The sequence below is a fragment of the Nyctibius grandis genome, chromosome 2 (genome assembly GCF_013368605.1).
Source record: "Nyctibius grandis isolate bNycGra1 chromosome 2, bNycGra1.pri, whole genome shotgun sequence".
Lineage (NCBI taxonomy): Eukaryota > Metazoa > Chordata > Aves > Nyctibiiformes > Nyctibiidae > Nyctibius > Nyctibius grandis.
In genome coordinates this window covers 98,029,947-98,057,495 of record NC_090659.1, presented here as the reverse complement: position 1 = coordinate 98,057,495, position 27,549 = coordinate 98,029,947, and the positions used below count along the sequence as shown (strand labels likewise).

At 40.5% G+C, this 27,549-nt stretch overlaps 1 protein-coding gene across 1 annotated transcript in view; it reads left to right on the top strand.

Annotated features, from left to right (window-relative positions):
• FREM2 (FRAS1 related extracellular matrix 2) overlaps positions 1-27,549 on the top strand; it is a 158,926-nt gene that overhangs the window by 108,880 nt on the left and 22,497 nt on the right. Inside the window, exons 7-16 of the mRNA XM_068425504.1 lie at positions 8,190-8,339; positions 10,293-10,502; positions 10,751-10,948; positions 12,956-13,120; positions 13,198-13,380; positions 16,891-17,021; positions 17,925-18,083; positions 19,107-19,410; positions 22,565-22,696; positions 23,310-23,641. Coding sequence (XP_068281605.1) covers positions 8,190-8,339; positions 10,293-10,502; positions 10,751-10,948; positions 12,956-13,120; positions 13,198-13,380; positions 16,891-17,021; positions 17,925-18,083; positions 19,107-19,410; positions 22,565-22,696; positions 23,310-23,641 — 1,964 coding nt within the window. The remainder of the gene's footprint in view (positions 1-8,189; positions 8,340-10,292; positions 10,503-10,750; positions 10,949-12,955; positions 13,121-13,197; positions 13,381-16,890; positions 17,022-17,924; positions 18,084-19,106; positions 19,411-22,564; positions 22,697-23,309; positions 23,642-27,549) is intronic.

Here is a 27,549-nt window from a genome sequence, read left to right as displayed (position 1 = left end):
GCAGCCATTCAGAGAGACCTGGACAGGCTGGAGAGTTGGGCGGGGAGAAATTTAATGAAATATAACAAGGGCAAGTGTAGAGTCCTGCATCTGGGCAAGAACAACCCCATGTACCAGTACAAGTTGGGGACAGAGCTGTTGGAGACCAGCGTAGGGGAAAGGGACCTGGGGGTCCTAGTGGACAACAGGATGACCATGAGCCAGCAGTGTGCCCTTGTGGCCAAGAAGGCCAATGGCATCCTGGGGTGTATTAGAAGGGGTGTGGTCAGCAGGTCGAGAGAGGTTCTCCTCCCCCTCTACTCTGCCCTGGTGAGGCCGCATCTGGAATATTGTGTCCAGTTCTGGGCCCCTCAGTTCAAGAAGGACAGGGAACTGCTAGAGAGAGTCCAGCGCAGAGCCACGAAGATGATTAAGGGAGTGGAACATCTCCCTTATGAGGAGAGGCTGAGGGAGCTGGGTCTCTTTAGCTTAGAGAAGAGGAGACTGAGGGGTGACCTCATTAATGTTTATAAATATGTAAAGGGCAAGTGTCAAGAGGATGGAGCCAGGCTCTTCTCAGTGACATCCCTTGACAGGACAAGGGGCAATGGGTGCAAGCTGGAGCACAGGAGGTTCCACTTAAATTTGAGGAAAAACTTCTTTACTGTAAGGGTGACTGAACACTGGAACAGGCTGCCCAGAGAGGTTGTGGAGTCTCCTTCTCTGGAGACATTCAAAAGCCGCCTGGACGCGTTCCTGTGTGATATGGTCTAGGCAATCCTGCCCCGGCAGGGGGATTGGACTAGATGATCTTTCGAGGTCCCTTCCAATCCCTAACATTCTGTGATTCTGTGTGACCTTATTGAAGCCTTTTAATATATAAAAGGGATTTATAAGAAAGATGGAGAGAGACTTCTTACCAGGGCCTGTAGTGACAGGACAAGAGGCAATAGTTTTAAACAGAAAGAGGGTAGATTTAGATTGGACATAAGGAAGAATTCTTTTATGATGAGATTGATGAGACACTGGAGCAGGTTACCCAGAGAAGTTGTGGATGCCCCATCATTGGATGTGTTCAAGGTCAGGTTGGATGGGGCTTTGTGTAACCTGATCTAGTGAAAAATGTCCATGCCCATGGCAGGGGGTTGGACTAGATGATCTTTAAGGTCCCTTCTGACCCAAACCATTCTGTGATTCTATTAAAAATTACCCTCAGAAAATGCATAATTTGGATATATTTTGATCTTTATAATATTGTTATATCCTTTTTCTCAAAGTCTAATAGCTTTCATTGCATAAGGAGCTTACCCGTTTTCAGCATGCATTTACTTTTATGAAGGTCCAGGAATTCTGTCTTTGCTATTGAGTCTCCACAATTTCCTCACCATCTTCCAATCAGCTCTCATTACCGAACAACAAAATGCTTGTTTAGCATTCAAAAGCCTTACTAGTACTACTTGCCAACCAGTGGAAGTCTCAGCTGGGGAGAAAACATACTTGTCATGACTATGACTTTGGGCTTTAAAATCTTAGAGATCAGGGTCATGATTTAAGTGGATGATGTTACAAGGTATTATAAAGAAAATATTAATAGAATAAGAGATTGCGATTTTGTGGTTATGTTTCTTGATATGAATGTAGGCATTAGGAACACACTGGGAGAGAAAAATTGAAAAGATTCTTCTCAGAAAACCTCTGTTTTTGCAGATATACTTATTACACTCAGACCCTTTCTATGGACTGCTTTTTCTACAAGGCCCAGTAATAAACTGATTACTCAATTAAAATGTGAAAAACTTATTTAGAAATGGCTACGTGCTATATCTTTATGTAGCCTGATTTCTAAAATGCTGCTCAGCTTCTCCTACCATTTCTGTTTGTAGGAGTCCTCATTTGTTATCTCATGCGTGAATCATGGACTGTGAGCTCCTTCATGCTTGGTCTCCTTGTGAGGTACCTTGTGTGTGGTATATTTAAATACTACTGCCAAGCCTTCCCATTTATCTGCCTGCCTCTGTTTCATCAGTACATTGAGAATTTGTTACTGATGCCATTTCCTGGGCCTCTTCCATAAAAATAATCTCATTCTTTTTTAAAAATAGAACATGTAGAAGTTTCTGTGTTGGTTTCACACTTTGTGGGAGGTCTAGCCAGTAGGAAAACGGTATGTGAAAATCAGATGGTTGCTGCAGGCAATACCATCACATTTGGGTGTGTCCCCAAATTCCAAAGTGTTTGTTTCTTCACCTATTAGTCTTTATATTTTTATTTACATTGGTAAATGAGGCAATTATCTGCATTATAACAGTTTGAGCAAGAGATTGGAGCTTGTTGTTCTTGTAGCAGGAAAAATCTTTTAGCCCTGTCCTCTGAATCTAAACAGGAAAAGCTTCTCTGACACCTGTGATAGTTCCAGTGATATCAAAGTCTGTAGGTTATATCCTGAGAGTGCATGCAATGATCATAACAATACTACTTCTACTAGTAAATATTTTCACTAACATATCTCCTATATGTTAGTTCACATATATATGAATTTGGTATTTTGGAAAGGTAACAAAGTTTCTCAGCAAATCAACAAAGGTAAATTAACTGCTTCCAAGAGAAGGTCACTTATAACAGTCAACCTCACACACTGGCCTTTCTCCTGAAATGCCAGACAGCTTAAGACTGTTCATTACCATTTTGTACATAATAGTTAACTAATTGATGAAAAATTCATCTTCACTTTAAAGTCACATGTCTTGAACAAGTTGAGCTACAGCTGGCTTCATGCACTGAGATATCTTTACTCTACGTGATTCAGGCATACTCTACAGCTCATCTGGTTATTACTGAACCATTATGAATTGCAACCTGAAGTTAAGCAAAATCAGAATTAGCTCAGTTCTTCAGGCTGTAAAGTACGCTGCAGGCTGTCCTTGCAGCAGGGATGGGACTGACAAGAGAAGGAAAGAGTAGGTGACCAGAGGTGGGGCATCACTGTAGCCATCTTACTGCCACCCTCAGTCTTGCAGCTAGGGCTGTAGTCTGCTTCCTTTACTGTGCTACTTTGCTGCCATTTGATTTTTACTTATTCATGTAGCAGGGAGGTTAGATGTACATTCCAGGCCTGCTAGGCAGATGCTGCTTGTGATGGTACTGTGTGTAGAGAAACTGAAGCACTTAAACATAAAAGCTGAGTTAAAATGGAAAGGTCTACACTGAATTAGTATGTATCATAAATTAATTAAAAGTGAATCATATATAATGTTGTTCATAGCAGCTATTGATCTTGATTCACACAGCGTTACTTTACTGAAATTACTGGGTTAAATTGCATAAAATGAGAGTAATTCAGGGATGAACCAGTCCAGTCAATGTATGGCATTGCCTTTGTAGATTAAAAAAAAAAAATTTGTGTTTTTCATACAAAATAGAACTGGATTTGGTAAAGGTTGCATTAATTTGAGTCTGTCCTTTTACCTTTTATAATGTTTGCAGTATCCTTTAAAAAATCATTGTAAGTTGCTAGACAGAAATGAGCTGTTGAGACAAATGTAGATGTAGACATTATTTGCTTGAGATACTGTGTGTGGCAATTTGGCTGCAACTAGTAATTTTGATTCTGAGGTGAATTTACTTTTTGATTGCAAAAGTTATGACAACAGTGCTAAGAAGATGAAAGCTCTTAAGTTTACAACGTATGAGTTTGAAAAGTAATGTGTTTTGACCACATCAAATAAAAAGCTATTGGCATTTACACAATAGGTACCTGCTCCAGAACTGAGCTCTGACTATAGTCGTGGCCCCTGCTGCTACAGCATTCAGCAAAAATAAGTGACTTGGCAAATTAAATTCATTGTGCTAAATGTAAGCTCAGTTGCTTGCATAACTTCAAGTATGTGTAAATAGCTGTAGAATGGTGCTACCTAGTTTCAGATGTTAAAATCCTCTTTGATAATATCATAATATAATTTTTTTGTAATGGACAGTTTTTCTGAGCTTTTCTTTTGCTCCCATTAACATGCATATATGAGAGAGATTACAGAAGTTGACCTTTACTGCTATTAAACAGTAAATGCCCATTTCTTCTCAAATCTAATGGAGCTCTTGTTCTTAACTGGTCTATCTACAACTCACCCACTTCACGTTTGGGACAGTGGAGTCTCTTGTGTTAAATATAGGCTCAGCAGCTCAGTTATTTAATGCTAGCTGTAATACTGAAATGCAAGTAAGCGTTGTGTAAGGACATATACATTGTCTGGGTATGAGCTGCATCAGGTCCAGAGAAAATCTGGCCATGTTTGTCTGTTGTTACGTCCAAGCTGATTAGCTGTGTCAGCCATCAGGGCTCATTAATTTGGACTCAGCATGCACTAGCATGTCTAGACTAAACCAGAACAGGCTGGTAAGCTTACAAAGCACTGTTTTGCACCTTCTGCATTACCACAACAGATTTCTGCTAGCTCTAGCAATGCATAATATTCACATCATAGCCTTGTTTGTACTGTGCATGGAGAGAAGGAAGGCAAAAGCTTTTAGAAATAAACGGTTTAACACCACTAGAAAAGATGAAGCATGAGTTCAGTTGTAATAACTGCTTCTCCTAGTTTCAATATCTAAATATGTCAGAGTGTCAGATCCTGTTTTCCTCTATTATTTCTCTCATCCTGAGAATATATACATATATATAGATATACCTCACCGGAACCATATATCACTGAAAAACACTTTAGTATTAAGGCTTATTGAGGCGTCAGCACAGAAGAGTCTGTTCTTTTGTGTTTGTCCTAACTATCCTGCCTTACATATTATTTGCACTGGCAGTCCAACCTGATTGTGGCACCTTGCATATCTTACAACCAACCTAGTCTTTTGCCATGTCCCTCTACAGCAGATTGTAAGGATATCATTTTAACAAGAAATGCCTCCTTGGAAATAAATATTTTTGTGCTATCATCTCATTGATTTTCTGATATACATTCAAAGATAGACCTATTTCTAACAGCACAAGAAGTCTGTTTGTTTTCCTGCTTGATGACTGACTAGTGCTGTAGTTGATATATGCTCCTGACAGTGTAAGTGCAAAGGCAAGACAAAGATTTCATTTCTGTGCCAAGAAACCTGGGACTAAAGCTCCTAACCTTTCTCCTCTGATTGTTGTAACTTCATGCCAGTGAAATCTGTGGGTCTAAACAAAAATACTCAAAAAACCCCCCTCTTCCTCTTATTTCTGTAAGAGGAACCATTAAATTTGCTGTGGTCTCTCTCCAGAGTGATTACAAGATTAAAGACCTGCTGTAAGTGAGCCTGCAGTCATTGAGCAGAGTGTTTTCCAGCCATGACCTGAGAAAGACAATGCTTTCCCTGTTAGTAGCTTGGCTTTGGTACTTCCCCTGGGGAGCTACTGGCACAGCTTACAGGAAATGAACTCACAAAACATTTGTAAGGATTTGTTTCCTAGGATGGGTAACCATGCAGAATGAGTCTTTCATTGAAGATACGTGCCTCAAAAAGTGTGAAAAACTCTCTCTGGAATACAAGGCAAGCTAACTGAGGGTTTAGGCATTTTTACATTCGGCTGTGACTACAGGAACAAACAGTGCATGAGGATTCTTCTTCAGCAGTAATAAAGCAAGCATTAGGATAACACTGCAAGAAACCAACATTTTGTCTCACATCTTCCATCTAGTTTAAGGCAGGTCATCTAAGTTCCCTGTGTAGTCACTGAATAGAAGGGAATGCTTCCAGATTGCCTCAGATTTTACTCACTGCAGTGGATGAGCCATTCCACCTCTCTTTCTGTGTGCTCATTATGCTGGGAAACCTCCTGGAATTGCTTATCCTTGTTCTTGAAAACTGAGAGCAAGCGGGCTGTGAGGGTGAGTACCTCTCACTTAAGTGCTTAAAATGAGGAGCAGCTACGTCCAGATCTAATTCCAGAACTACCTGGACATCAGTATAGAGAGAACAGGATTATAAAACTGAGATTAGACTTGGAGAAGTGTGCTAACCTTAAAAATACTTGTTTAAGAAATTACATGTATTAAATTTGGTAATATTTTTAACTACATTTATTTAACCATTAGCACATTTGTAACCATTTGGTCTTAGTAGATGTTCTGTATGTTTAACCTCTAGAGGCTAGATGAGCCTTTGTCCATCTTGAGAATTTTTGATCATTATATGTCCAAAACGGCATATTTCTTTGCAGATCTAATATCCAGTTCTGCAGTATCCCTATAAGCAGAATTCTCATCAAAGTTAATAATAGTTATACAAGAAGGTCCAGAAAGTGCATACTATTCACCTATTAAAAATGTTTCAGGTGAGACCTTTGCAGTCCCAAATATAAATGCAGCTACTGACAACCCAGTCCCTATAGGCAAATAACGTAAGATTGATATGTGTCTGTCTGTGCACACAAACACACGCACATTTAAATACACATAAAGTTGAATAAAAAAAATTAAACTGGAACTGAAAGCCTTTTCATCTACCAAAGCTAGACATCTCCCAAGTTTGTCTTTCATTCTGGAAAGGTTGATGTCCTTGATAATGCTCAGGCAGGTCTATGAATTTGCACTATTATTCAGTAAATACATTCAGTTCCATCAATTTGTTATTATAGAAAATAAATATTATATATAGAAAGATGTTGAGGTGTTGGAGCGAGTCCAGAGGAGGGCGACCAAGCTGGTGAAGGGTCTGGAGGGTATGACCTACGAGGAACGGCTGAGGGAGCTGGGGTTGCTTAGCCTGGAGAAGAGGAGGCTCAGAGGTGACCTTATTGCAGTCTACAACTACCTGAAGGGAGGTTGTAGTGAAGTGGGAGTTGGCCTCTTCTCCCGGACAACTAGCGATAGGACAAGAGGACACAGCCTCAAGCTTCGCCAGGGGAGGTTCAGGTTGGACATTAGGAAGAATTTCTTTACAGAAAGGGTTATTAGACATTGGAACAGGCTGCCCAGGGAGGTGGTGGAGTCACCATCTCTGGATGTGTTTAAGAAAAGACTGGACATGGCACTCAGTGCCATGGTCTAGTTGACAGAGTGGTGTCAGGGCAATGGTTGGACTCGATGATCCCTGAGGTCTCTTCCAACCTGGTTGATTCTGTGATTCTGTGATTCTGTGATAGTGCCACTAATAGAGCACTGATTAATTGCTTTGAGCTTTGTCGATTTGAATTAAGTTGGCCATATGCTGTATGGTATTTTCAAGCACATTTGTGATATTGTAACCTCATGATTATAACAAATTCTCACTGGGCAATGTAAGAAAATTGTAAAGAAATAGAGAATTTGTGTAGGTCTTCAAATTACATCCCAGCCATTGGGGAAGGTACGTATGATTTCTGCTGCGCAATGGGGAAACTGAGGCACTCGCTGTGTGTGTTTACTCATATGTTTGAAACAGGAATGTCAAGGATTGCAAAGGGGAGCTGATATATGCCCAGGATGAAGCTGGGCTATGTTCTTAAGCCTGTTTACTTTGTGAAATTGTTGTAGGTAGAAAATCTGAAAAAGGGAGGAAAAAATGAGGATAAAAAAAAGTCTGTTAGGTGGGATAATGCTTAAACTCCTTTGCTTTTTGCTCTTCTTTCTTATAAACTGTGGAACTTAAATATTAAGATAAAAGACGGTTCACATTCCAGTTATATTAAATAAGATTGATTTTGTTTTAAATGCTAGATGCGGGGGAACTAAAATTAAGTATTTGCCCCTTTGGTTAGCTGGAAAACATTTCCAAAAGCAGCTCCAGTTATATATCATGTTCCTGTCTGGTTTTAGCAACAGGAATCTGTGAGAACATTCAAGTTAAGTTTCATTATCTATATTCACCTTTGTCTATTTGCACCAAAGTGAAAAATGTAAGGAATTTTCTGGCTTGTGCACAGGACACATCTCAAATAAGTTTAATGAGATAACACATTTGGTTTTGCACACAGATTCATACCTGCTGACACACAAAGTTGAAAATTTAGGAGGGAAGAAAATGAGCACAGTGCTGATATAACAATTGCTGTCCCAAAATAGGCAAACCAGTACTTGAAAAGAAGCCAAAAATACCCAGGAAAATTCTAAACCTTAAAAAAAAAAAAAAAAGCTTTATTTCAGTTACTGAGAAGAGCAAAGCGCTCTCCATTGTCTAATGCAGATTTTATGCTCTCTTGTTACCTTCAACGTAAGGTAAAGAAACATTTATGGACATTATTCCTCTTTCACCAGAACCAGCATTCTACTTTGGAAATGATGAATACTATGTTGACGAGAGTGCTGGCTACATTGAGGTATGTGTCTGGAGGACTGGAACTGATCTGTCTAAAGCTGCGTCTGTTACAGTGAGGTCTCGCAAATCTGAACCAATAACTGCAGAGGGTAAGTTATTGTTTTGCTCTAGTTTCATAATACATCCCAACAACAAATGCTAGTACATTTGGTCTTGATGTAGATTCAACTACATAAGATGAAGTTTGTGTTTCTTTTGCTCTTAGCACGTCTTTCTTCTTAGAACAAATTAAGTAGTTATAGAATTTCTCTCAAAGAAACAGGAGTAGGAGCAACTGTGAAGTCCATCACTAACAGAAATGCCTTCAGATACTCTTATAAAACACTGTCTCACAAAGGCAGCTGATTACTGCCTCATTGGCATACTCTGAGCACAGAGTTATAATCACTGGCAGCGTGCAAAGTTTGATCCGCTCATTTTTACTGTAGACAATGAGAAATTATTGTCTAGTATCCTGGTCAGCAAGAGGATTGCTACAGCTGTGTGATTCAGTGATGCTTTGACAGAACCTTTGTCTGCAGAATCAGGTGTTAGTGTACACTTTTTTTTTTTCCCCACAAACCACGATGTTTAAAACTAAGACATTCATATAGAGACAGCATAAAAGTTATCTTTTTTAGATGCTTATCCTGAGTGTAAATGGACAGTACAGTTTATCTTCTCAACTAATTTCCAGTGAGGCAAAGTTGTGTTAAACTTTACTGTTATTTCAGGAGTATCTAAACATCATAGATGCATAACATGATAAACATCATATTTCTCATGAAAAAGAAAATTATCAAGTCTGAAAAAAATATGATTACTTCATTTCTGAACTTGCTTTTTATGATTCGATGTCTTTATCTCATCCTGCATATTTAAGTTATTTTATTTCTGGCGAAAAAAAGTAATATTTCCTTACAGTAAGAATCTTAATTCATTATGCCAGCACCTTTAGGATTCAAAATTGAGAAGGGCACAGCTCTTGGGCTCTGTAGTCTGTTAGTCAGCCTGAAAGCTCTGACATGGCTGGCTGCTTATAAAGCCATGAACCTGGTTCTTGGGCTTGCACAGTGCAGCAGTGGATCTGCTGCACTCAGCTGCCAGTCCTGACATCCTGCCTTAGAGGCTTAGCTCTGGGCTAGAGCAGCAGAGACTCTAACCCAAGTGCCCATCTGATAATGGCCTTTAGTCTTGCCAAATTTTGTCAAATTCACAGAATTCGAAACCTATTTCAATTTCAATGAAATGGTTTCCTCCAAAGCTTTGTTTCAACAGCTCTGCTGCTTGTTCTCCCCTAAAAATGAACATTTAAACTCAGTCATTCACTGAAGTCCTAGATATCTTTAATGCTTCGGTTCCAAGATACAGTGTCATGTTTCAGTCAGTATCTTGTTTTGTTTGCTTCCGTCTCACTGGTTTATTATGGCTTGGCATGCTTTGTTTAAAACAAAACAAAACATAAAAGCAAGCCAAACCCAGAGCAGTCTGTCTTTAACAGTGAGGTGCCAGACTCCACCTGATATGGTCTGAGCTGAATTCGATTCTTTTGGTTTCCATTCATTCTGTTTTACACAACTCCTCTGAACAGCAGTTCTTCCTTACAGTGAGCTCAGTGGCCTTTTCTCTTCCCTTTTTACATAATAGTCTCAAAACTTCTAACTTTGTTACAGAATAATATGAACTTTCTTTCCAAAAACTTTGCTTTATCTCCAGAGTCTCTCTCAATGCTTTATGCTTAGTTTCATTTCTCACTTACAACAAACTTTATTAGATTTAGTGGAATAACTGTCGGTTTACAACAGAACAGAATCAGCCCTGTTTTGTGACCTGTATCACTAAACTAAAAGTGTCTTATATCAGCTTGTTTTATTGTATAGTTCAACTTAGATAGTTAAAAGATATTTTTGCTTTACATGACTGACAAAATTTAGCAAATTTTAAAATTATGTTAAGAAAATAGGCTTACCTAAAATTAACTGCCTAGTGATGGATATTTTTATTTTTAATTGCATGTAATGCTGTTTATTCATTTTATTTTTTTTTTTCCTATTCATTGGTAGCTGGAGTAGATTATGTAGGCATCAGTCATAATTTGGATTTTTCCCCTGGAGTCAATATGCAGACATTTCGTGTGGTAATTCTGGATGACCTTGGACAGCCAGTGTTAGAAGGAACTGAGAAGTTTGAGCTTGTGCTAAGGATGCCCGTGAATGCTGCCCTTGGAGAACCCAGCAAGGCCACCATCTTCATTAATGACTCAGTCTCTGACTGTAAGTAATAATTTTTTTTACCTTTTCAGATTTATGGAGGAGATGGATGACTGCAATACACAGACAGCACTTCTGCTTTTGAATCACACATGTTTTAGCTATAGACAATGTGTTAAGTCATTTGCTGCCAACTGCTTGTGTTATATATCTGGTGCAATGTAACATAACTAAATTTGAAGTAGTGGAGCGAAGATACAGTAACTTTTGCAATTATACTTTACACATGCTTTTTATGTTTTTCTGCCCAGTGCCTAAGATGCAGTTTAAAGAATCTGTATATGTAGTCAATGAAAATGATGGACAGATTTCTGCCATGATATACAGGAGTGGGGATATCCGATACACATCCACCGTGAGATGCTATACAAGGCAAGGTTCAGCTCAGGTAATGATGGACTTTGAAGAGCGTCCTAATACTGACAGTTCCATCATCACATTCTTTCCTGGTAAGCTCTTGGTCTTATTTTAGAAGCCTTTAGTCTGCTGTGTTTTGGTTTGTTTTATTTTGCCTTGCTTTGCTTTGGTTGTTTTGTTTTAATTGTGTCTTCTCATAAAGTAGTGCCAAAAAGACTGCTCTGGAAAACCAAGGGTTTTTTCCATACACAGTGGGTAGAGTGCACACAGATGATGTCTCTTTTTGCTTCACTTCTGATCTAGAGGGATAATCAATAGAGACTAAAGAGACATATCTTCACATAGGTCCAGCCTGAATGCCAGAGTCTTTTTGATCCATGGTAGCAAAAGCAGGTTCAGAGTAACACAATAACAGAAGCACAGATCTGCTGTCAGAAAGGAAACTTCAGAAGCTCTACTCTTTGTTAAGCAGATTTCTGGTAAATAGATTTGACCTGCACTGAAATGAGTAATAAACCTTTCAACAGGTTTAAAACTCTAATTTCTGTTTGATTTTTTTTCCGAGGGAGGCTTTCCTGAGGTAGTTCACCAGCATCATGTACTTAATATCTCACATCAGAGATTAAACACAAATAAATCAGGTGTTACTACCTTAAAAGAATATTGCCTGATTCCCTCTATTTGCGTAGAAGAGGGTTTAATCTTTTAGTCTTTTAAGTTTACACACACATAATATTTTTTACAAGCCCTAAACAAGTTCTGTCATCACTATGAAATCCTTGGTATGCCCTTATCACAGAAATGACAAGCTTCATACTACTGTAGACATGTATCACAGTTCTCTTGTAAAGTGAGTTGTTCAGTCTATCTTCATTTAGAGCTGGCCTCAGCTTTTAGTGCTGTTGCGTGCTCCATGCCTTTGCCATTGCTTCTGTGCAACCAGGAAAGAGAGTCCAATTTGTTAGGATTAATGGATCTGGGCCCCTTAGGAAGTGACTTTCCTCTTTTTTTTGAGTGTTGCTCTACCATTTCTCCATGAAGACAATCAGCAAAGAGGTCTACTTGGATCATATCTTGTTTCCATAAGCTTCTTAGGCCTGTTTAAGATGCAACAGTTTCAGTACAGTTTTCACGTTTCCCATGTAACAGTGAGCAGGACGAATATTTTGAATTTTTTTTCTCCTCCTAATGGATAATTTATTTTCTATTGGGGAAAAAACCCACCTCAGAAAATGAATGCAGTCAGCATCTGGATCTGGTTCTACATCTTGAAGAGCCTTGGTCATTTTTACATGCGTAATGATGAAAAAATATTGTAAATTGACTCTCTCATATTCTGTACTGTTCCTTTTGTAAGGGATGTAGGAGTCATTCTCATGATGATGAGCCCACTGAGTCTGACACTAGGAGCCAGACACTCTGCACACCACTCATAACTCTTGCTGCTCTTGTAGAAGGCCGAAGACAAGGCCTTTTTCCAGAGTCTCAGAACATCTAGTAAGTCTAGGCACATTGATTTGTGAGTGCTCAAACTGAGCATTTTGCAACTCCAAAACATTTTAAGGCAATATTCATTGTCATTTGGAACCAGTGGGAGTTTAAAAGACATTAAAAACAAATGGAATAATATAAGTGAAGGTCCACACAGTTACAGAGTGTCTCAAAAAGACCTAAAATTCTTGAAATAAAAAACTCCAGGACAAAATTACCGTCAGTATTAGTGAAAGTTTCTATTACTCTGCTTCCATGTGGGAGTATTTATATTTTAGATACACGTTGTCAGGGAGGTCACTGAAAAGGAGTATTTTATTCTAAGACAAAACAAAAGGAGCGATACATGCAAAGTGACTATACCAAATAGAAACTCGTCTTACAGAGGTCCCAAAATGGGAGATTTCACTTAAGTAGTGAGCTTCCATAGACAGGTAATGATTACTAATTCTGCTTTCACTATTGTAATTACTCATTAAATTATGGTGTCGAGGTGGATGCCTTGGCCAGCAGAAGCAGCCTGTGGTTCCTTGAGCTTGGAGAGAAGTGCTGTAACAGAGCAAAGAACACCTAAGTTCTGCATTATATTACCTTCAGAATGATTGCAGGTGAAGCTGAGAAGCCTTGCACACTGGTGCTTATGGATGATACTTTCCATGAAGAAGAGGAAGAGCTACGTCTGGTTCTTGGCACTCCAAGAAGTGATTCTTCCTTTGGTGCCTCTATTGGTGAACAAAATGAGACCCTGATAAAGATTCGGGATGATGCAGACAGTAAGAAATTATTTTGTTGTTATTGGCTTTTGGAAGCCCGTTCGTGTGCTCTAAATGCATTTTTCTTCTAATTACAGAGGCTATTATTAAGTTTGGTGAGACCAAATTTAGTGTGAGTGAACCAAAGGACACAAGACAAGTAGCAGTTATAAAAATCCCAGTGCTTCGGCTGGGAGACACTTCCAAGGTTTCTGTCGTGAGAGTTCATACAAAGGATGGATCTGCTACTTCTGGAGAAGACTATCACCCTATATCAGAAGGTAGGATCATTCAGATGATTATCATGTCCTACTATTTGTTTTGATTCATGACTGTAACATAATGTTTGAAAAATGAAATAAATTTATGAAGAGAATACTTTGCAACCAGATCCATTAATACATTTTGCTGTATTCAGATTCAGTATAGACATGATCCCATATGGTATGCAACAGCCAAATTGCTCTTGGAATGCTAGGTATCAGTGAAGCTAGTTTACAAAAGAATTGTAGCTCCTTTGAAAACATTCTTAGCTCGAGTAACTGTGGAAGAAATGTGTGAGTGCCACCTTAGTAACATTTGCGAAGTATAATACCATCACTCTGCAGAAGCATCTGTTCATAGAATATGATTGTGTAGTGGTTTCTCAAGTAATTCATTAAGCTAATGGCTTTTGCTCAATGTAGGAATTAATGTCTATTTCTGTTTATTTTTCTACTTTCATAATAATTAAACTTTCTTTCTATATCTCTGCAATTCACTGCCCACTGCTCCTCAATAGTAATGAATGAGGAAAGAAGTTGTGCAACAGAATGAGAAATTTCTTAGCTGATAAACTTCTTTCCATTGATAGATCACCCACATGGTGTAGTGAATGACTAATAGAGTTTGTAGCACTATGATTTTTTTTCTCTTCTAAAGTTTATGATAATGCATGATACTAATTTATGTTTTAAGATTAATCATTCATTGCTGGAGTGTTTTCACAGTTTTGGAGAGTTTTCAGTTTTGGATAAACTATTCTGGTGTTCAGTCCAGGCTTATTTTTGAACATCCAGCAACAACATTGTACCATCTCCAAGTTCCATAGAAGAAGAGGCATTTCCCACTAGTGATATTTGAAGAACAAAATTATTAGCAGTAAGAAAATTATCAGCCCAGAGTTTGCTAATTCCAGTCACTTTGCCTTCTGCATTTTAAAATTTTGCTCTTTCCTCCTGAAAACCACAGCAATTTTTAGTGTCAGCTAATACTTCTGCTATATGCATTACCTGTACGCATTGCCTTGCTTACCCTCTCCCTGCTGTGCACCGACAACACATGGGAGCAGAGTTTTCAAGGGAAACATGCTACTGCAGAACAAGAGGCTCTGGGCCTCTGCCCAGAAGCCTTTGAGAAACGTCTGTGATCTGCAGGATTTCCCCACAGGTTTCAGAACATCTGTGGGTTTAGGGAGCCTGCCTATTCAGCTATGGACACAACCCTCCCATCCTTAACTGGGTTATCTGAAGGAAGTGTGACAAACTGAAATTCAGCAAAATTCTTAGCTCACACTCTTTCTTACCACAAAGAGTATTTTCATGGCTTAATAACACTTAAGGCTGGAAGGATCATTAGATCACTTAATCAGACTCATTGTGGATTGCAAGATTCTCCCAGTTTCACCTTATTACTTCTGTATTGAGCCCAATAACTTTTGCTTAGAAAAAGTATATCCTTCAGAAAGGGCATCCAGTCTTGGTTTGAAGGCACTGGAGAGGACGAGTGTTTCTTAGTGTTCTGCTTCACAGAATCACAGAATCAACTAGGTTGGAAGAGACCTCTGGGATCATCGAGTCCAACCTTTGACCTAACACCACTGTGTCAACTAGACCATGGCATTAGGTGCCACATCCAGTCTTTTCTTAAACACCTTCAGGGATGGTGACTCCACCATCTCACTGGGTAGCCCATTCCAATGCCTAATAACCCTTTCTGTGAAGAAATTTTTCCTAATGTCTAACCTGAACCTCCCCTGGCGCAGCTTGAGGCTATGTCCTCTAGTCCTGTTGCTAGTTGCCTGGGAGAAGAGGCTAACCCCTGCCCCACTACAACCTCCTTTCAGGTAGTTGTAGACATCAATAAGGTCTCCCCTCAGCCTTCTTTTCTCCAGGCTAAACAATCCCTGTTCCCTCAGCTGCTCCTCATAGCACCTACCTTCTAGACCCTTCACCAGCTTTGTTGCCCTCCTCTGGACTCTCTCCAGCACCTCAATGTCTTTCTTGAAGTGAGGGGCCCAGAACTGCACACAGTATTCAAGATGCGGCCTCAGCAGTGCCGAGTACAGGGGGACAATTACTTCCCTAGTCCTGCTGGCCACACTGTTCCTGATACAAGCCAGGATTCTGTTGGCCTTCTTGGCCACCTGGGCAGACTACTGGCTCATGTTCAGCCAGCTGTCCACCAATACCCCCAGGTCCTTTTCCACCAGGCCACTTCCCAACCACTCTTCCCCCAGCCTGTAGCCCTGTATGGGGTTGTTGTGGCCAAAGTGTAGGACCTGACATTTGGCCTTGTTGAACTTCATGCCATTGGTCTCGGCCCATCTATCTAACCTGTCCAGATCCCTCTGCAGAGCCTTCCTACCCTCCGGCAGATCAACACCCCCACCCAACTTAGTGTCGTCTGCGAATTTACTGAGGGTGCACTTGATACCCTCCTCCAGATCATCAATAAAGATATTGAACAGGACTGGGCCCAGTACTGAGCCCTGGGGACACCACTAGTGACCGGACGCAAACTGGATGCAGTACCGTTCACCACCACTCTCTGGGCCCAGCCACGCAGCCAGTTCTTAACCCAGCGAAGAGTGCACCTGTCCAAGCCGTGGGCTGCCAGCTTATCCAGGAGAATGCCACGGGAGACAGTATCAAAGTCCCTATCACTTCTTATAATCTGTGTCTTATTTCCCATATACACTTCAGCTCTCATCCACTACTGCTTATTGTGCCTGGCCCTTTAGAGTGCAGAGCTCTTTAGCACCTGATATTTTTTGTCTATGATGGTGTTTCAATATACTAATCAGAACATAATTTTTTGCAAGTCCTTTTTTTTCTGCTTGTCCTCAGTTGGCCATTTCTGTGCTATCTTCAGTTAATTTGACATCCTTTAAAAAGTAACGATAGTAGAAATGCACCTACTATTTTACTATTGCTCTAACCCATTCCTTACACAAATGTTAAATAGTTTCTGTACTTCTGCTTCCTTTAGTAGTTAACAAGTCCAAGAATCACAATACTTTTCTAACTCTGTCAACCAAGATTGAACTTATGATAGTGACCTCAGAAGCTTTTTCAGAGACAATGCTTTTCAAAATACAATACCATTTTGCATAACTCTGGCTTTGTGACTTATTTTTGGTATATACCATTGTATTAAAATGCATTTTGTTTGAGTAATCACTGACAATACTTTTTATTTAGAATTCTTCAGTCTTTTAGTCATTCACAATGTTACCAATGTTTATGTAATAATTAGTCCCAGATCATTTTGAAAATATTAAGTTCTATTAGACTAAATCCTGGTCTTTGCAGATCTCTTTTGATGATGATAGTGCCTGATTTTCAGTGATTTCTTCATATGTCCACTGCTATTCATTATTGTTATTTTTAGTGTCAAATAGGTTAAACTAAATATATGAACATCTCTAATTGGAAAAGTGAGTATTAACTGCCATCTTTCATTGCTGGTCCTAGAATTACAGCTGGTTATGAACAGTAGATATATTTTTAAGTGTTTCATTATGTTTTTAGAAATTGAGTTTAAGGAGGGTGAAACACAGCACTTTGTGGAGATTGAAGTTCTGTTTGATGGAGTAAGGGAGATGAGAGAAGCCTTCACTGTTCACCTGAAGCCTGATGAGAACATGGTCGCAGAAATACAGGTAACAAACTCATGCAAAGTCCTCAATAACAAAATCTGGTAAACAGACCTTCTTGCTTTCTGGCTCATAGCTTAACTCTTCTTTTAAGCTTTATACACACCGTATTGGACAAAGAGGATCATCCAATACAGTAGCACCTACCCAAAACAGTTTGTTGCCAAGACAATAAGGTTTATGGGGTCATAGAGACAATGAGAGCTTATGTAGAACTGAAATCTTCAAGATATCATTCCAGACATGTTCTTTTCATAGAATCAGTCCTAAAAATTGATGTCCTCTTGGAAACACTGGCTGGCAATACAATATAATCTCTATGCTGTAAAAAGAATAATCAGGTGAAATATAACTTCTGCTGTCAAAACTATGTTAATATTATTCTTGTGTGAATTGCAGTAGCCACACATTCTTGTTATTTAGCATTATATCATACGTACTTTTAATATAAACAGTATATTCCTCTGATTCTGCATGAAATGTTCTTCAAACTCTTTGGCCCCTTCATCAGTATCACGCATATATATTGTCTGACTCCAAGTAGCCAGACAGCAGAGACACAGCCTTTGCTGATGACAAACACCCCATTTCCATCATGTGCTAAAGCATACAGTGCACATTAGAGTTCTGCCAGAATACTGAAGTGATTCAGAAAGGGACACAAGGGGTTAAAGGGTCTGGTATCTTCAGTGTTCTTGAAAGAAGAAATTCATTTTAGCTCTTGCTTTTGTAGTCTGCAGTATGCTTTCCAGTGCCTCAAACCTTCTTCAATAGCTCATCCAGCTGAGGTTTCAGAACTTATTTTGGGACAATATTTCAAAGACTAGACATATTCTGATCAAGGTCCATCTTCAATTCGCTTGTTTATTTAAATGTTCACAGAGAACTTTTCTGCCTTTTCATTATCAGACAGCCAAGGCCATTGTTTACATTGAGGAAATGGACAGCATGGCAGATGTCACCTTTCCCTCTGTCCCTCAAGTTGCATCCCTTTTGATATATGACGATACTTCTAGAGCCAAAGACAGAACCAGTCCCGTAGCTGGCTATCCTGTCATCTGTATCACAGTGAGTATCTCTGTGAAAAGATGGAATAAAATCAGTATAAGAATGTTGTTCAAAGGAGAAATTGGATTTTAGGCACTCCATATCGATCTGTATTGTTGTGGGTCACACAGATTGGATGAGGCTTTGAGCAACCTGGTCTAGTGGAAAGGTGTCCCTGCCTGTGGCAGGGGGGTCAGAACTAGATGATCTTTAAGGTCCCTTCCAACTTAAACCATTCTATGATTCTATTCTATGATTCTATTAGTTCAAGCTAGAACTGTCCTAAGAGCTAATCTAATTTGTCTGGATAGCAGATCAGTTTTCAGGAGGACAAAAAGCATAGAAAGATGTTTCACTTGTTCATCACTAAGAACAGTTTAATACTCACACACTATATATATGATTGCATGACCTTACTATTTCCTGCATTGTCTTGCCTTAATTTGCAGAGTTAAAATCACTGGAGACAACAGATGAGCCATTGTTTTCAATGAGTGTCACAGACTGAAAAATGAGTCCTGTTTGTTGAAGTACTACAGGCTTCTTTCATTGTAATTTTGCAACTGAAAGGTTTGCATGAATATTCATATGCATTGAGGAAGGTTTTGGTCCACCTGCATCTTCAGTTTATTTCTCACACCATTCATTATGCACAGGAATGGATCATGTCTTGAATGGTTCTCCTAAATACAAAATCAAAAGAAATCTTGAAATGGAAGATATACTTGCAGAATTAGATCAAAGGGTGAAATTCAAGTTAAAGTAGCATGTGGAAGTGTAGTTTCTGCCTTCATAACTGTGTTAGGTTTTCACCCATGAACCATAATTCAAAGTAATATTTTTTTATTTCAACAAGCATAATTAGACCTGCCTTTTAAATCTACTGTAGCAATGCTAAAAGCATCACTGTCAAAAAAAGGTAATTTCTTAAGAGATTTACTGGGGTTGTCAGTTCCATGTTGTTGAGTTTTGTGATTCTTGATAAATTAAAATTCCTTTGCCATGAGGCAAATAAGTTTTTAACACATCTGCCTTGTTTTGCAGGCTTGCAATCCTAAATATGAAGACTTTGAAAAGACTGGTTCAATATGTGCCAGTGAGAGCATCAATAATACTCTGACACAATACCGGTGGCTTGTGAGTGCACCCACTGGCCCTGATGGTGTGACTAGCCCCATGAAGGAGGTTGACTTTGATACCTTCTTCACTTCCTCCAAGATGATTACGCTTGACTCCATTTACTTTCAAGCTGGTTCACGTGTCCAGTGTGCAGCTCGTGCTGTGAATTCAGATGGGAATGAGGGTCTTGAGCTTATGAGCCCTATTGTAACTATAAGCACATCAGAAGGTAAGACATCATCATCTGTTGCAAAATCCCCAAATTCCATCCTAACAAAATCTGATTACATGATCAGGTGTTTTAACATTACAGTCTCAGCTTTTCTTCTGTTGTTCATAGAGGTGGTGCAAAAACTCTTTTCTTAACACAGAAGAGAATTGTATAAAGAAAATAGGTTTCATCTGTACTAGTTCTCCAGATGTTTAGTTATGCACATAGCAAACTTGTATGTTCAGGATAACAGTATATATGTGCACTGGAATTTAATGAAACCTGGTTTCTGTTGGCTTTTGAATTCAGCTGTAGTAATGTTGCAATACAATCTCTGCAGTACAATAGCTCAACTATTAGACATTGGAGAATCCACATGGGAGTGCTATTATGAGTGCCTAGCCAGAAGAAAAGCTTCCTTTGGCATTCAGGCCTCACTGGACACCTGAGAATCAGTTTCTTCCTTGACTAAGGACTAAAGCAACTGATGTCAAATAACAGGGCATACACAAAATTTTTCTCATGGTTGAGATATTCATAATATTAATCCTTCTTCTTTCTCTGATACTCTCTTTGTCCCTCTCTGATTCTCTTGTACCTAATCAATACTGAACTGATGCTGCATTCTGTCAGCCACCAGATATACTATGGTCTACCTCCTTTGCCCAGCCAACTCTTTTAATGAAACTCGTACTGAGTAACGTTATAAAGCAGAGGTGGAGAACTGACATGCACGCAAGTTCACTCTGATAGCATATGCTATTTTGTTGTAGAAATCACAGATACTTTTGTGTATTGTATAATATGGAGAATGAGTAATTATCAGCAATCAAGGTAGATTACAAAATATTGCATTAGAGTTGGGGCTGTTCAGCCTGGAGAAGAGAAGGCTCCGGCGAGACCTTATAGCAGCCTTCCAGTATCTGAAGGGGGCCTACAGGAAAGCGGGAGAGGGACTTTTTACAAGGGCATGTAGTGACAGGACGAGGGGTAACGGTTTTAAACTGAAAGAGGGTAGATTTAGATTAGGTATTAGGAAGAAATTCTTTACTGTGAATGTGGTGAGACACTGGAACAAGTTGCCCAGGGAAGTTGTGGCTACCCCCTCCCTGGCAGTGTTCAAGGCCGGGTTAGATGGGGCTTTGAGCAACCTGGTCTAGTGGAAAGGTGTCCCTGCCCGTGGCAGTGGGGTTGGAACTAGATGATCTTTAAGGTCCCTTTCAACCGAAACCATTCTATGATTCTGTGATTACTCTTCTGCAGCCATTTTGCATTCTGTGTCATCGCTGCTGCTTTTGTAGCTACATTAACTCTTCTGGGTTTTGTGAGATTTATAGTAGATAATAAATTACATGATCGTTCATTTGCAATATCATTTTAATTTCCTTGGCCTTTCCAACTAAATATTTTAGTTAAAACATTTTATTTTCTACTAAGTTAGGGCTTTAAGGAGTTTAATGAATGGAATTTCTGTTTATCTCTGTTCTTTATTACACATTTTGACTGTAGGCTCAAGTCACCTTTGTTTGCACTATCAGGAATCCTACACACTAAAGAAGGCTCTGTCTAAGGATATTGTCTATAAGGATCAGTGTAGTGCTTGTTAAAGGCAGACAACCTTGTGCTGGGTGAGCTAGTTTGGTTATGTGAAACAGAATGGCTATGTTAGTGTTATAATGCATTATTTGGCTTATACTTGACAAATTAGCAGGGCTAGTTAGCTCAGGCTCAGGACTGAATTGTCATGGTTGTATTACTTCCAGTACCTGAGCTAACTTGTGATGTGAAAGCCAATAATGCCAAAGATCATGTACCACATAAAGAGAGTTGTTCAATGCTATTTTGAAGGAAGTGCAGTGTTCAAAGTAACCTGCCAAAATCCTAAATATTTTCAACTTTGAGGATGTTGCACCTCCAGTGCATAGACCAAATTTTCAAAAGTAAGTCAGGTGGTGCAAAAAATTGTATGTAACCTCTTTAGCACATCTTACTTGCATTTGAGAAAAAAATGACAAAACTCTCATGTGTGCAGAAGAGAACTTTTCTTTCCTCATGCCAGAAGTTTCCAACTTGGAGCTGTTGAGCCAGATGAGGTCCACCACAGAATCACAGAATCACAGAATCAACCAGGTTGGAAGAGACCTCTGGGATCGAGTCCAACCATTGCCCTGACACCACCAGAACCAATAAGTTCTTCAAGGGGAGAGCCTTGCCTCCTCTTTTCTTGTAAACCCTCATAAATAAGCAAAGAGCAGAACGTGGGCAAAGGGAACTGTTCTGATTTTCCACTTCTGCTGGTTTCTTTCTTAGAGGGCCTTGTGATCCTTTGGCCATCACATGACAATGTGCTATGGTTCTTGTGGCCAGAATGCAGATACTTCTGCATTGAACGATGCAACTGGAAGTTGCATGTATCTCAGATTGTATGATTACAAACCTAATCTTCTGATCTTGCAACCCAGGACTAATACTGGAACATGTTGAACTAACCCTGGAATGGGTTGCCAAAAGAAGTTATAGATTCTCCATCCCTGGAGAAATTTAAAACTCAACTGAACAGGACAGGACCCTGAGCAACCTGATCTAACTTTGAAGCTGGCTCTATTTTGAGCACGGTATTTTCTAGAGATCCTTTCCAACTAAAATTAGTTTATGACACAATTGTTCTAATTACATTTTGGTCACTAATGGAACAGGAGGCTTATAGAGTCCTATGAAAGCATATATAGGTCCACACCTCAATCCAGTGCCAAAACCAACTGAACACTGATTAAGTGTCCTCTGTAAAATTAAATATGTGTTTAAGGAGGTGGGAGGAATTAAAGCATATACCTCTGAGGACCTCTGTAAGAAAGTGTGGCTCTTCACACTTAACTCTGCAAGTATGGTTGACACATGCAACTGAAAATGTACAGGTGCAGTATCATCACCTGGTTTTGAAATGTGATCCAGTTGATCGAGTAATGATTTCTGTTTGAGTCCTCTTTTGCATAAATTCCTGTTCAAAGCTCTGGTAAATGCTGCCCAAAGCACTTACCTGTCATTCCAGAAAATTATCCTTGTTTTGGAAACTTATATAGTGGAAAAAATTGCATCTAAAAATAATGCAAGGGAAAGTATAGATTATTTACTCTGGACATAAAGTAAACTTGCTTTCTCTTTTTTCCATTAGGTCTTTGTCAACCTCGTATGCCAGGAGTAGTTGGAGCAGAACCATTCTCTGCGAAATTGCGCTATACTGGCCCAGAGGATCCTGATTATGCCAATCTTATCAAATTAACAGTCACAATGCCACATATAGATGGTATGATAAAATCAGCTGTGGAGTTGGGAGAACCTATACAACAAGCTGTTATTTGATCTGTTTTATTGGTCATGTTATTTTAAATATCCAAAATCATAATATAATCTTTTAACATGTGGGACCAGTAAAAAATGTGATGAATGTACAAGTGCAGTTTGCAACAAGGTGCATAAGATACTGTACCGATACATAGTCTTTGATGCAAAGATTAAGTGTTTCCACATTAATTGCATAGTTACCTAAATTGGGCTAGAGCTATGCTTTGTAAAACTCCTTTGAAGCCAGAAGATGTATAAAAAGGAAGAATTTATTTATTAAAAAAATATAAAGACATTTAATTACTATTTGCTGCTGAAAAATTCACACAAATTCCTGACTGAAAAATATGTTGGAGATTTAGAAATATTTTATTTGGCATTTCATAATATAAAGGCATAATTATTGTGGATAACATTATCATACACAGTTAGCATATCATCTTTCTTTGAATTCTAAAGTACATTAATTACAAAATACAGAAGCGCTACATAACATGCTTAGTGTTTAACAAACTTTGGCTAAATTAAGCAACTCTGACCACTGAAATTTAGTGATAGAAATTAATGTTTTTTAGGCATGCTGCCTGTTATTTCTACAAGAGAGCTCTCCAACTTTGAGCTGGCACTTAGCCCTGATGGAACTAGAGTTGGAAACCATAAATGCTCCAACCTGTTGGATTACACAGAAGTGAAGACCCACCATGGTTTCTTGACTGATGCTACCAAAAATCCAGATGTGATTGGAGAGACCATTCCCTATCAATACAGCCCAACAATTAGAGGCTTCAATACCTTACGCTTCTACCGCAATCTGAATCTGGAAGCCTGTCTATGGGAATTTGTTAGCTATTACGACATGTCCGAGCTCCTCACAGATTGTGGAGGCACCATTGGGACAGATGGACAGGTATGTATCTGTAACTTGATTTCACAGAATCACAGAATCACAGAATAAATCAGGTTGGAAGAGACCTCTGGGATCATCGAGTCCAACCGTTGCCCTGACACCACCATGTCAACTAGACCATGGCACTAAGTGCCATGTCCAGTCTTTTCTTAAACACATCCAGAGATGGTGACTCCACGACCTCCCTGGGCAGCCCATTCCAATGTCTAATGACCCTTTCTGTAAAGAAATTCTTCCTAATGTCCAACCTGAACCTCCTCTGGCAAAGCTTGAGGCTATGTCATCTTGTCCTATCGCTAGTTGCCTGGGAGAAGAGGCCGACTCCCACTCCACTACAACCTCCCTTCAGGTAGTTGTAGACGCAATAAGGTCACCTCTGAGCCTCCCCTTCTCCAGGCTAAACAAGCCCAGCTCCCTCAGCCGTTCCTCGTAGGTCAGACCCTCCAGACCCTTCACCAGCTTGGTCGCCCTCCTCTGGACTCGCTCCAGCACCTCAACATCTTTCTTGAAGTGCAGGGCCCAGAACTGGACACAGTATTCAAGGTGTGGCCTCACCAGTGCCGAGTACAGAGGGATGATCACTTCCCTGGACCTGCTGGCTACACTATTCTTAATAAGGATGCCATTGGCCTTCTTGGCCACCTGGGCACACTGCTGGCTCATGTTTAGCCGGCTGTCGATCAGCACCCCCAGGTCTCTCCGCCAGGCCACTCTCTAACCACTCTTCCCCCAGCTTGTAGCGCTGCATGGGGTTGTTGTGGCCGAAGTGTAAGACCCGGCACTTGTTCTTGTTGAACCTCATGCCATTGGTCTCAGCCCATCTATCTAACCTGTCCAGATCCCTCTGTAGGGCCTTCCTACCCTCCAGCAGATCGACACTCCCACCCATCTTGGTGTCATCTGCAAATTTACCGAGGGTGCACTCAATCCCTACATCTGGATCATCTATAAAGATATTGCACAGCACCGGCCCCAGAACTGAGCCCTGGGGAACACCGCTAGTGACCGGCCACCAGTTGGACTTTGCCCCATTCACCACCACTCTCTGGGCTCAGCCATCCAGCCAGGCCTTAAGAGACGAGAAAAAAGTGTTTTGTTACCCAAAGAAACCTATGGGCACGTGCAAAGTCAAAGCTATGTTACTACTAAAAGCATAGGTGCCAATGGACATATAGATACTTAATCAGATCAGCTGATTTTTTTTTTTTTTTTTATACTTAACATGCCTAAATTCTACTTTACTCTGTGGATGTTTGCAGGTGATCATACAGTCAATTTACTAGACAAGAAATTGCACTGGGCTCTCTTTAGCCCTTGGTTAACTTCCTAACATTCTGGCCATTTTAACTAGATTATATACACTGTAAAGTGTAAGACCAGAACAAAATGGATCTTCTGCCCTTCTTAGATACAAAGACCTTGACAGATATGTCATCTCAGTGCTCTGTCATCTGTCCTGGTTCCTTGTCTGTTACAGAGACCAGTTCAAGGTCTCTGCCTGGAAGCTCACTGTCAGTGCATCTGCTTGAGGTTGCCCCTCTGCTACAAGCAGATCCTCCTACAGGTACATTCAACTGGAACCATGAACCTGTCAGAGGGAAGGGGAAGGCATGCGAGGGTGGGATGTAAACCTTACACATTCCCACAAGATAAAAATGACAGCAGTCTTCGCTGTTCTTAGAATGATTTCATTTCTTCAACTCATCATTTCTTTGACTATCTCCTTATGCCCATGCAATATGCAACCATATATTATTTCCCACACAACACAATCAGAAGCGCACAAGCACACACAGCTGCCGAGCAGCTGTCCTCCGATCCTGTGACCTACGCAAGCCACTTCTCCCACAGTGAAGATGAAAAAAGAGGTGGTTTGAATCCCTTCCATTTTAAATACTTTTGTGAGCTTTAGAGAAAAGGCTGAATAGCTGGTTTAGACGAATGTGTATCTAAATCGCAGAATCATAGAATCATTTTGGTTGGAAAAGACCTTTAAGATCATGTCCAACCATTAACCTAGCACTGCCAAGTCCACCACTAAACCATGTCCCTAAGCACATCTACACATCTTTTAAATACCTCCAGGGATGGTGACTCTACCAGTTCCCTGGGCAGCCTGTTCCAATGCTTGATAACCCTTTCGGTGAAGAAATTTTTCCTGATATCCAATCTAAACCTCCCCTAGCGCAACTTGAGGCTGTTTCCTCTCATCCTACCGCTTATTCCCTGGGAGAAGAGACCAACACCCACATCACTACAACCTCCTTTCAGGTACTTGTAGGGAGTGATAAGGTCTCCCCTCAGCCTCCTTTTCTCCAGGCTAAACAACCCCAGTTCCCTCAGCCGATCCTCATAAGACTCGTGCTCTAAATCCTTCACCAGCTTCGTTGCCATTCTTTGGACTCGCTCCAGCACCTCAATGTCTTTCTTGTAGTGAGGGGCCTAAAACTGAACACAGTATTCAAGGTGCGGCCTCACCAGTGCCGAATACAGGGGGACAATCAATTCCCCAGTCCTGCTGGCCAGACTGTTGCTGATACAAGCCAGGATGCTGTTGGCCTTCTTGGCCACCTGGGCACACTGCTGGCTCATATTCAGCTGGCCATCAATCAACACCCACAAGTCCTTTTCAACCAGTCAGCTTTCCAGCCACTCTTCCCCAAGCCTGTAGTGTTGCATGGAGTTGTGACCCAAGGGCAGGACCCGACACTTGGCCTTGTTGAACCTCATACAGTTGGCCTTGGCCCATCTATCCAACCTGTCAAGGTCCCTCTGCATAGCCATTCTACTCTCAAGCAGATCAACACTCCCGCACAACTTGGTGTCATCTGCAAACTTACTGAGGGTGCACTCGATCCCCTCATCCAGATGACTGATAAAAATATTAAAGAGAACTGTCCCCAATACTGAGCCCTGGGGAACACCAATTGTGACTGGCCACCAACTGGATTTAACTCCATTCACCACAACTCTTTGGGCCCAGCCATCCAGCCAGTTTTTTACCCAGCAAAGCATACGCCTGTCCATGCCATGAGCAGCCAGTTTGTCCAGGAAAATGCTGTGGGAAACAGCATCAAAGGCTTTACCAAAGTCCAGGTAGACAACATCCACAGCCTTTCCCTCATCGAGTAAGTGGATCATCTTGTCATAGAAGGAGATCAGGTTAGTCAAGCAGGACCTGCCTTTCATAAACCCCTGCTGACTGGGCCCGATTGCCTGGTTGTCCTGTATGTGCCCCATGATAGCACTCAAGATGATCTGCTCCATAATCTTCCCTGGCACCAAGGTCAGACTGACAGGCCTGTAGTTCCCTGGATCCTCATTCCGGCCCTTCTTGTGTATGGGTGTCACATTCGCTAATTTCCAGTCCCATGGGACCTCCCCGGTTAAACAGGACTGCTGATAAATGATGGAAAGTGGCTTGGTGAGCACTTCCGCCAGCTCTCTCAATACCCTTGGGTGGATCCCATCCTGCCCCATAGATTTGTGGGGGGGGTAGCAGGTCGCTAACTATTTCACCCTGGATTATGGGGGCTTCGCTATGCTCCCCGTCCCTGTCTTCCAGCTCAGGGGGCTGGGTACCCCAAGAACAATGGGTCTTACTACTAAAGACTGACGCAAAGAAGGCATTAAGCACCTCAGCCTTTTCCTCATCCTTTGTCACTATGTTTCCCCCCTCATTCAGTAAAAGATGGAGATTCTCTTTAGCCCTGCTTTTGTTGCTAATGTATTTATAGAAACATTTTTAATTGTCTTTGACAGCAGTGGCCAGATTAAGTTCTAGTTGGGCTTTGGCCCTTCTAATTTTCTCCCTGCATAGCCTCATGACATCTTTGTAGTCCTCCTGAGTCACCTGGCCCTTCTTCCAAAGGTCATAAACTCTCCTTTTTTTCCCCAGTTCCACCAAA